This window comes from Plectropomus leopardus, chromosome 2 (assembly GCF_026936395.1).
Source record: "Plectropomus leopardus strain MGB_pleo_1.0 chromosome 2, ASM2693639v1, whole genome shotgun sequence".
In the NCBI taxonomy this organism is placed as follows: domain Eukaryota; kingdom Metazoa; phylum Chordata; class Actinopteri; order Perciformes; family Serranidae; genus Plectropomus; species Plectropomus leopardus.
In genome coordinates, this window is record NC_142177.1 from 35452187 (window position 1) to 35463552 (window position 11366).

Sequence of the window (11366 nt, forward strand, 5' to 3'; positions counted from 1 at the left end):
ACGCTGTTTTCTATCATGCACTCTTGAATGTGATTGGTCGATTAAAATGAAGCATTTAAAATGTTGACGTACGGTGAAGTTGATCTGGCAGCCGCCCATCACATAATCCAGGAAGCTGTACTGAGTCAACAGCTGCAAACACACAGCGTAAATGAAAGAATCATTTATGCGTCTATCATTAAATTAGAAATCAATGAAACCACACACATTAAATAGTCTCTGATGCTTCTGGATTGCATTTACAATTTCATATATTTTGTTTTATCAGAAGGAACCAGCATTAAGAGACACGATGTGATCTAAAGGTCTGTTGACAATGGCAGTGTTTTTTTCAATTTTCTCCTCTGTTTCTGAGTGAATTTGATCTCAACATGTAGCCGTCCAAATGTTGTGAACATATTATAGATATGTATGATGACAGATTACTGCCTCCAGGTTCACTGTGGGCAGACAGATCTGCAGTGAATGAGGAAGTTAACCCTTAAGGCCTGCTTAAACATTACACACACTGGAATCACTCTGTGCACAAAATGCACTTTTCAAAATCAAGCTTTAAAAAATATTACACATTAATATTATTTTCCACTTTTCATTGAGTTATTTTTTTTAAACCAACATCAGCGCTAATCATAAATATCAAATATTCCATAATTTTCAAAATTTTAACCCTTTAAATGCCAGGTCTTTGTCATGATGCCACTATATTTTTAGATTTTAAAAAAATGAATTATTTACAATATACTTTTTTGATTATAACAGCCTGTGATATGTCTTTGATTTGCAGCAACATTGAGTGTGACAGTGCACCCAGTGGAAAAAGCATATGCTTAATGTAGTAAAACATGATGTCATCAGGTGGAAAAAAGTAAAAATTACAATTTCCAAGGCAAAAGCCCAGAATGACATCCAGAAATAATACAGTGCATGTTTTTATGCTTTGATGGCTCCGGGATGAAATCTGCAGTATGAATGAGTTTCAACTGTGCATTTTTTGCACTTAACAGTGTGAATGTAACAATTTTGATTACACAGTGTATTTTAGACTTATCGTAGGTGAACTGGAAATTTCAAGATAAACTAAAATACACAATCTTGCCAAAATATATGCCATATGCATGAACACAGACAAAATAATTGAAAGATGAAGAATGAACAGTGCGCTGTTGTTTTCTTCTTGTATACTCCTCACAGAGCCAATCAGACGGCTGGGTTTAAGTAACAGATGTAAGGATCGATTAAATCTGCTCTCACACTGACAACAATTCTTCTTACAAACCAGAGAACTCTGGGAAATGTGGTTCATACCTTGTAGCTCTTCAAAGAGACGACTCCAGAATTTTTGTAGCTCTTCTTTTTCTTCTGTTTCTCAGGATGAATGCACTCAAACTGCACCTGGAGGACACATCAGACAATTTAATGACCTCTGATCAGCCAACAGAAAGACGTCGAATGTTTTTATTATCAGTGAGCTCACCGCTCCAGATTTCTGCAGCTCCGACACTTTAGTGGTGAAAGAACCAATCAGATCATGAGATCCGTCACTGTCGTGGTCAGAGCAATCCACCTGCAGAGGGAGGACGAGATTTCATGTTGTGGAGACTTTAGTGGTTGTCGGGACTGAAGGTGGATTCTGATTGGTTGTTTTAAATAAAGGTGGGCTATGATTGGTGGAACCTTTAGCGGCCTTTCGAGATCACTGCTGCAGAACGTCTGCAGAGGAACGCTGAACTTCTTCCAGCTGGGATTCAGACTGTTCTTCACCACCTGCAAACACACACACACACACACACACATGCACACGCACGCACGCACACACACACACACACACACACACACACACACACACACACACAGTCATCATTATCATAATGTTCACCATTATTTTCATTTCAATGACTTCATCTTGTGTGTGTTTGTGTGTGTGTTCTTCCATTTGATCAATTATAGTTTTAATGCTTGAAAGTTAGGACATTATTTTTCTATAACATTAAATATATAATATTATAATATATAAATATTAAATATAAAAATATAATTACAATTATGACTAAATCGGCAACAATCGCTCAGAGTACATAGTATGAATGCGTTTTGGTGAGTGTGTGTGTGTGTGTGTGTGTGTGTGTGTGTGTGTGTGTGTGTGTATACCTCTGTCCTGTGGACCAGATGCCACTTCCCATCATCTCCTTTTTTAGAAAACTCCAGGAACGGATCAGACTTCCCAAATGTATCCTGAACAGAGAAAAGACAACAAGCTGCTTTCTCATTCGCTACAATAACATGTACTTTAGTAACTGCAAAAAAACTTTTTTTTATACAGTACACTAACTGCTCATCTGCCGTGCAAACGAGGAATCTGTCTTTTTTTTACAGAAACATGATTTAATATGACAGAACTCTGTTAATGAAGGTCTGACTCAGTTTTAACCTCTTTGAAAGGATTCTAGGTTAACTTTCAATAACACATTTGCCCTAGCTTGAACTGTTATTTTTAGAAGTTATGCAACAAGTTATGATGCAATGACTTCCTGTTTACATAGTTGGATTTCTTTTCATTGGTTAAGTCTCGATTTTCTCGTACAACTACATTTTGTGAATTACTGAGACCTTACGAAGGCCTTCACACACAAAATTAGGACTAAAAGCAAGAATAAGGCAAGGTGGAGTCGGAGTTACCTTCTTGTCCAGATTTTTAGCCTCAAACTCCAACTCAATGGCTCTGTTGTCCTTTATCTCCTCTGCTGTGATCTACACACAAACACACACACACACACACACACACACACACACACACACACACACACACACACACACACACAGAGTCTTTACTAAATGGTCATAATAATACCAACATTGTTTTGATCACCACAGAACAGAATCGTCTGTAATGTAATGTGACATTTAGTTATGCTTTTAACAAACAAACAAACACACAAACACACACACAAACACACACACAAACACACACACAAACACACACACAAACACACACACACACACACACAGTACGTACAGTGATGGTTCCTTTGCCTGCAGGTTTGCCTTTCTTCAGCTCCAGAGGTCTGGTTATAGTTTTACTGGAGACGATCTGAAACACACAGAGGAGGTCAGTCTTTGTATCAGCAGCATCTACAGCATAAAGCACTTTGGGTAAATGCACTCTATCAATGCGATTATTAATATACTTGCACTGAGTGTCATGATTACAAAGTTCGTCCGGCAGAGGGCGCTGTGACCTTCATAACACTGTGTGGACCTGGACCACAAACCTTTTGCTTCTTGTACCGTTCCCAATAAAATTAGCCCTTTGTACATGGGAGCGGCCATGTATGAGGGATTTCTGGGAGGTGATAGTTCACAATTTTACACAGGAATTGTGGATTCAAAACTTCCAGATGGTCCGCTCGACATTTACAGAGTTATCAGTGCATCAACACTTGTAGCGCCTGCTGCATCATGCCTGAGGGAGCCAGTTCGTACTGACAAGAGTATGGCCATAGCATCATCTGACTTATAAAAGCCAAAAAAGTGATTTGTTTTGCAAAATATGGATTTTTTTTCAGACTGCCTAAAATATCACCTCATGCAAGTGTCAAAACTTTTTTCCAATATTTTTTTTTAAATTGGCATTTTCCCATGCACAAAATTTTAGATTCACAGTTTCAATTTGGGGGACAACGGCAACTTGCCTAATGTTTACATACACAAACTTTTAACTATGTTTTGTCGGGAATGAACACGGCCCTGGTCTGGTCTGGTTTGGTCTGTACCTGTCCCAGTGTTAGCACCACAGCTCCCAGGAAGTCATCGTCGCCGAGGTCTTTGCTGGCGTTGTCGATGTCGTAGATGCTCAGCATCAGATCCTGCACCGTCTCAAAGTGATAATCCAGTCTGAGACGCTGACTGAAGGACGGACTGGACGTGTTCACCAAATGCTCAGTGCGACACAGCTGTAAGACAGAGAGACGGAGAGGACGGTTTGTTTAATTACACTCACGAAAAATAAAATAAAATACAAAAACACTTGTATCCCGTAGTGTGATGTTACCTCAGTCCAAGTGGTATTTCCGGTTTTCTGCTTCAGCACACACAGAGGGTCCGACTTTGATCCAACATCTTTGTCCAGCAGGTTCGAGCAGGAGATGCTCAGCTCCACTTTACTGACACAGTCCGCCATCTGAGGGGGGACAGACAGAGACCTCCAGATCAGGATTCAGTGCAGAAATCGACCAGTATTTGTTGTTTAGGGCCGATAGTATAAGTTAATGACACCAATTACCGGCATTTGGAACCGATATGCACTTGCAATAAAAATTAAAATCTTTTTGTCGATATTTACAATTTGAAATAAAACAAACTCCAACACAAAACTTTGTTGAAATGCATCTAGCAAATGTAAACTCAAAACTGAAACATTCAACATCAAATACAGCAAGTTCCCAATTCTGGTAAAATATGGACGTGAACAGCAGAAATCAGATACAAAACAATGATTTAATACTGAATTTCAGCATTTGCGAATCTCTCTGTGGCTGAAACATTTTAACAACTTGTATCTCCACCTCGCCGTCTGACTGAACAACACCAACGATTAAAACATACAACCAAGATACTACAGCTTCATACTTTCACTGCAGTTTCTTTATGATCCCTCAAACTTCGATATGCATGCTTTAATATGCATTAAAAATTCCCTGTCACAGTTACTGCTCTGCTGCACCACAGAAATAAAGCCATAAAAAGTTGTTATACGACCATCTGGGGTCACAGTAGTCCTGCTGACAGGTTTCTCCCGCTGTGATCTACATATCTTGTTCTTTTACATGAAGCACACCTTACTTTATGGTGCGTCACACAAGCTCTCCATGACTCTGCTGAGATAACACTGTATGACCGCACAAATGTAGCTTTCCAACATGCAAAGGAGGCAGACAGTCCTCCTGCAGACGCTGCATAAACTGTCTGAACCAGCTGGAGCCTCAAGTGAATTTTTTTATTCTACAACAGCTATAAACATAGTTCAGCTCTTTGTATGATGTTGTGAATAAACTGTCATCAAAGAGAACTGATAACTGTTATTATAGTGAAACAAAGAGCATATTAAATGTGACCAAAAAGTGTCCAAAAAAAGGTGATGGGAAATACTGAGCTGAGATATCAAGCAATTAATTTATTACTCACATGAAATCATAAAACATGACTTCAGTGAAATGCAGTTGTCAGTTCCATCAATTTGTATATTCAATTTAGTTTAACAATAATACAATAATGTCAGTGTTTAGGATTCTTCATTTAATATCCGTGTGGCCTGAGATGAAGATATAAACCAGATTCAAATATATTTCACTCAACCTGACAAACACAAACTTTTAAAACTGTTCTTTCAATGATGTAACAATATGATTATTACAGTATTGTTGTTATTAAACATTTACTCAAGTACATTTACTCAAGTAGTGTTCTTAAAAGGTACAATCCTGATGTATTTGTACTGCTTTATTCTTCTATTCCACAACATTTCAGAGTGGAATATTGTACTTTTTACTCCACTACATTTATTCAGAGGCTGTAGTTACTAATTACTTTGTATATTTAGTTTTTAAAAACCTGCAATGAGCAAAGAAAATACAATGGTTGTTACTGATTAAAATAAACAGGTGAATTTACGAGCCTACATTACAGCCAGCTATATCATTTAACAATTAAATCCTGTTTGCATATACAATGACGCTTCAGTAACAATAATCCAGTAGTAAGTATGATGAAACAGGACTGACTGAACCTGTTTTGCCTCCGTATTGACTTTTTTTTAACTTTCATAGTTTGAGTAAATTTTGCTCATAATACTTTTACATTTTGGTCATTCACTTAGAGCGAGTATTTTTACACTGTGGTGTTTCTACTGTTACTTGATAAAACTTGGGGCGCACACTCCAGCAGGTGAGCCAGAGGCCGCCTCTCCTGCTGACAACAGAAACAAACGAAGGGAACTAATTGTTCAGTCCCTTCTTCGATGACACAATAGTAACATCTACTTCTGCATCAGGAGCACCTGATCTGTGTTTCATTGCTGTCAGATTCAAATTGCACTTCCACCTTTGTTCTTTATCTATGTGGGGAAAAAAAAATCAAATAGCTGGTTAGTATATTGTGTCCATTATAACATCCAAAAGTCCAAAGTGATGTATTTAAATGTCTTTTTTGTCAGAGAGCCAGACCTAAATAAAACAATGTTCAGTTAAAGATATATAAAACCGAAAAAAGGCAGCTAATCCTGACAGTGAAACATCTAAAACCTGTGTATTTATATTTTGGGGTATTTTAAACTTGTACTACTACTACTCAACTGCATCTCAGAGGCAAATATTGTAAATTTCACCCCACAACAATGATTAGGCAGTTTCAGTTGCTATTACTTTTCAGATTACGTTTTTTTTTAAAGATTATTTCTTGGGTTTATTTGCCTTTATTTCATAGAACAGCTTAAACACGAAAGGGGAGGTGACATGCAGCAAAGGGCCGGGGCCGGAATTGAACCCGCGGCCGCTGTGGCGAGGACATAGCCTCTGAATATAGGGCGCCCGCTCTAACCACCGAGCTACGACGTGCCCCCATTTTCAGGTTTTACTTAAAAAAACGTGATCATTTTACAAAATATGATGATTGTTACACAATAAACAACCTTTAAAGCATGTGACGCAGATAAAATTAGCCGCACTTTGCACAACTACAAATGTGAAGTATTGCTTACAAACACTTAAACAATTATTATCAACGATAATCCAACAATATAACACTGACAGGGATCATTCTGCCTAATGACTTTTTTTTATTCTTTGAGTGCATTTAGCTGATGATACTTTCATGCTCGGAAATAATTATGAATGCATTAGTTTTACTTGTAATTACATATTTTTATAATGTGGTTTTGCTACTTTTACAAGACTTGAATACTTCTTACTCCACTGTCTGGTGTAAACACAACTGTCAATGAAGTCGTCTGAACACAGATCGTTTTAATGACACACCCAGAGGTGGAGGAAGACTCAGATCATATACTCAAAATACTCCACCACAAGTAAAAGTCCTGCATGCAGAACCTAACTTAAGTAAACATATTTAAGTATTATCAGCAGAATATACTTCAAGGACTTAAAGTAAAAGTACTCATTGTGCAGTAAAATGTTCCCTGTCTGTGTTTTACGATTAGAAATTATGTTGTTTGGATTAATATTATTGCTGCATTAATGTGTATGTTGCATTTTACTTCTGCAGTTGCTTAAAGTTGCTAATGTTTACTCCTTTTTATACTGTTGGATAGTTTATTCTACAGCAATGCATCATATTCTATAAGACCATCATAAATGTGTAGTGTTGCTGTCCTGTGAGAACGATGAATCTCTAAAAAGTCAACTTTTTTGTGCTGTCAGAAAAGCAGCTGTTTTTAGCCTCCTGATGATGCATTTTCCAGCTGATCCCAGAATTATTTTAAGAGTTTATTATGCTTAAGAGGTCAGAGAATTTGAATTTTTCTATCTATAAAGAAACCTTTCATCCGTTAATTTACCACAAATATTAAAGATTGCCAAATTAGGAAATACATGGCTGTAAGGAAAAATATACATTTTAAGGAACTAAAGTTGTCAAATAATTTTGGTGCAAGTACAATAATTACCCCTGAGATGTAATGAAGTATGATTTTTCATAAAATGAAAATACTCATGTAAAAGTAGCCTACATTGAATTTGTACTTTAAGGGGAGCATCAACTAATTAAGAGCTACAATATTTTATTTCCATGGCCAAAGAAAGTTCAATCAATATTTGTGAACATGTGCTAATGTACTCTCTCTAAATGCCAGAGACATCTTCACCTTTTCATTGTCATTGGAGCAGTCCCAGACTTTATACCCTATGGCATCACGGATGTCTCATTTAGCACTCTCATTTTTGGATTTTGGAAAGAATTGCCCATGTTTACTAATGTTTTTGAACTGTCTCAAAATATAGGATTAACATATATGAATTTTGAGAATGGGTGCAGTTCCCCTTTAAGTATGCCTTTGAGTAACTGTTGTCAGTTACATTGCATCACTGGACACACCTTATTTTCTTACCCCAAACTCTGCTGGGTTGTTGCAAGCACACCTGAATTTTTTGACAAATCAATGTTGAAGCTCAGGCCATGTTTCAGGTAATCATTTTAACCCAAAACAGTATCTTTGCCTAACCGAGGTGCGCCCAGGCTTTTTTGATTAGATAATGTGAAAGTAAGGGGCCAGCTGTACATTATTAGTGTTCATCAAAAAATTACATTCAAATGACACAAACACGACTGCTTTATCTTTAAAGTGGAAAAGTATTAACTTTGCACCGTTCCTGAAAGCAGTGGCCCTAACTGTCAGCTTTATGCCTGTTTGCTAGCTTAATTACCAACATTACAGAATATTTTGGGTGGATCACGACTATTTTAGCTAATCGAAGTTAGCATCTAGCCATGTCTCTTTTAATTGAATGAATTTAAGGAGTAGCCCCTGAAGGCAACACCAGCATGAAACTGAAACTGAGGTTAACTGAAACTGTACAAAACCAGCATAAAAAAACACACACCAGCTCTCTCTTTCTCACACACACACACTGTGCAAATGTAAACTTTATGAATCACCTTATCAGAGCCGTTTATCTTCTTCAGACCACAGGAACAAACACAAGGGCGGAGGAAAAACTACTCACACAGTCCGGAACTGGAAACCACACCTTTTCAGTGAGAGTAAACACACCTGTGAGACCACTAACCCTTATCTGACCACTCTGTTAGACTTTTTACGGAAATAAATTGCAGCTACGGTTTGTCTTTTAACTCTAACTGAAGCAGAAAACGGCCGTCTGTCTCCGCTCTGCAGCATTAGCTAACAGGGAGCGGCACCTAAGAATGTCGCGCTCTGATTGGACAGGGAGCCACAAAACCGCGTTTTGATTGGACAGGCTGACTGTCAGTCACGCCCTCTGGGTTCTGACGTTACTAGATTCCAGCCCCAACAACAAGACAGACTTCCGATCAGGCTCCTTCAAAATAAGGCACAGACAAAGACTAACTAACATCCAATGAACTGTTGGGGTTTAAATTGCAAAATATTGAATGTATTTACAGAAACAGATTAATTAATAAGGCAAACATCACTGGCCTCCTCGTTTAGTCTACTCCCACCTGAACGACATTACTGTACCCCTCTTTTGACAAAAATCAGATCCAAACTGTCCATTTTAAACCACACAAAAAATAAGCAGTATTATATGTCCAGCTGGTCTGGTAAAAAGTCTTCCTCACTCTGTACTGTGTCATCAAATTCCTACTTAAGGTTCAAAGTAAGTGTATGGTACATTTACTGATGTGTTCATTGCTGTTATGTCGATATATGGAAATGTCAAGTGATTACAGCTTCAAACCTATTTAACCACGAGATTTAATTAGCTTCTGAATTAAATTGAAAGTTGCCACAAAGCCAACAAGAAAAGGTCAAAACTCCAGCAACACTTTTAGCACAAACAGTTTCATTGTTATTGCAGTTTCTCCTCAGAAATGAGTTTTGTGCCAGAAATCCCTACTCTGCCTCCATAAAGCCAGTAACACAATGAGTATGGCACAAAATCAAGAGAAAAAGACCCAGTCTGTATTTTATTTTTTTACATAACCATGAAGCACACTCCCTCCAGTCCTTCATTGTAATCCTATAAACTGAGATCACTCTTTCCTGTCGAAAAGTCTAAAGTTTGCAGGTTTCTGTGATTTCCAGCAATGTTAGGCTTTATTGTTATAATGGAGATACAAGGTAATAATGCAATAATGGTAATAATGAAAATTGCAGTCCTGGATGACATATTTTCAATCTTTCAGCCAGGCCATCACACTATTGCACATTTATTCATTTCTATTGAACCATCCCGACAAGTAATTCCTATAATTATCAAATCAGCTCTATATGTTGGTGAATGATAAAGTACAGACTGAGCAGCAATATTTTTACATTCAATTTATGCATTAACAAATATAGTGATTATGAAATGTTAAATTTAGGAAAAGCTTTGGTTGAATAAATATCAGCCTATTAAGTAACATATTACAATCCCATTTGATATATATCTTATTTTCAAAGGGGACAGTTTTAATCTGTTATTATTTTATGAGTCTTGATTAGCTCAAGAGCAAAACAGGTGCTGATACTGTGATGGGTCGTGAGGACAAATGACAACAACATCCACCGATGAAGACCATGACATTACATTGATACCTCCTGAAAATGCTAGCAGGCTTATTGTTAGGATTTCTTGGGTTTGGAGGGGTCAAACAGTTTTCACACTCCACATTTCTGTGCTTTTATGTTGAAGGGAAAACACCCAAACCGGAAGTACTGTTGCTGAAGCAAACTACACTAATCACAACAGAGAAGTGTCAGAATTATAATTCAGAGCAAAATAAACTGAACACAGCATGATCCACCCTCTTCTTTTCACACTGAACAAAACAGTTTAATTTTATTCATCCTTAGCAGCAGAACCACAGTGGAGTCAGAAAAGGCAGCAGAGCGTCACATCTCAGATGAGAAACAGAGCAGGAAAAGACCAAAATATAAAAACAGTACTAAGACATTTAAAAAAAGGCTTCATATACAGAACCAGTGTTCTGTAAAACCCTGTAAATCACATCTATACAAACACACACACGCTGAGCTCCTTCCTCAGCCGTCTTTGACATCATCACCCTCTATATCACCTCCCTGCTCATACCAACCTCACAAAGAGCTGGAAACACACAACATACTGTATGTGAGACTGTCAGACAGACCTGTAATAACATTTACTCTCTATGGTCATTCAAGATGAATCTGAAATTGTTGCTTATGATGACATCTGTCATTCCTCGTGATTTGTATGGAGCACCGGAGCTGTCACTCACCTGAAAGTCCTGCCCTCTGTTTGTCTATTATCAGTTGGAGGAGGGGGAACCTCAGCGGGTTGATAACTGAGTGTCAGTACATCTGTCCCACACACACCCACACAGACTTGCTGTTCAGATCATCTGCAGAAGCCACGTCTTTCATCAGGACTTTATTCAAATGCACGTTCTCCTTTTCTCCACACCAGGTCCACAACACAAACACAATCATCTTTACCAACAACTATGTGTCTACACAGGATTTCACTTCACTTTATTCAAGCTCGTTTATCTATTTCATCCAAGCACTCACACACTGCATGCACAACTAGTTGAGCATTATCATTGTGCCTGCCGGAGGGTAACCGCTTCCTGAAAGATGGTGCCTCTTCAGAGAAAACTACTTCAACCAATGCTTCCTGCCTGTTAGGTTC

At 37.9% G+C, this 11366-nt stretch overlaps 1 protein-coding gene across 3 annotated transcripts in view; it reads right to left on the bottom strand.

Moving 5' to 3' along the window:
- cpne1 (copine I) overlaps nucleotides 1-11366 on the bottom strand; it is a 28927-nt gene that overhangs the window by 6369 nt on the left and 11192 nt on the right. The window contains exons 1-10 of one of the 3 annotated variants that reach the window (XM_042509578.2): nucleotides 8733-8913; nucleotides 4049-4177; nucleotides 3771-3950; nucleotides 3014-3088; nucleotides 2677-2748; nucleotides 2149-2232; nucleotides 1675-1764; nucleotides 1475-1564; nucleotides 1306-1392; nucleotides 73-132 (exon numbers count right to left, since the gene is read on the bottom strand). In XM_042509578.2, coding sequence (XP_042365512.2) covers nucleotides 73-132; nucleotides 1306-1392; nucleotides 1475-1564; nucleotides 1675-1764; nucleotides 2149-2232; nucleotides 2677-2748; nucleotides 3014-3088; nucleotides 3771-3950; nucleotides 4049-4177 — 867 coding nt within the window. In that variant the 5' untranslated portion in view covers nucleotides 8733-8913. Of the gene's footprint in view, nucleotides 1-72; nucleotides 133-1305; nucleotides 1393-1474; nucleotides 1565-1674; nucleotides 1765-2148; nucleotides 2233-2676; nucleotides 2749-3013; nucleotides 3089-3770; nucleotides 3951-4048; nucleotides 4178-8664; nucleotides 8914-11366 lie in introns of those variants that run through there. The other 2 variants (XM_042509560.2, XM_042509569.2) reach the window with 2 other exon arrangements.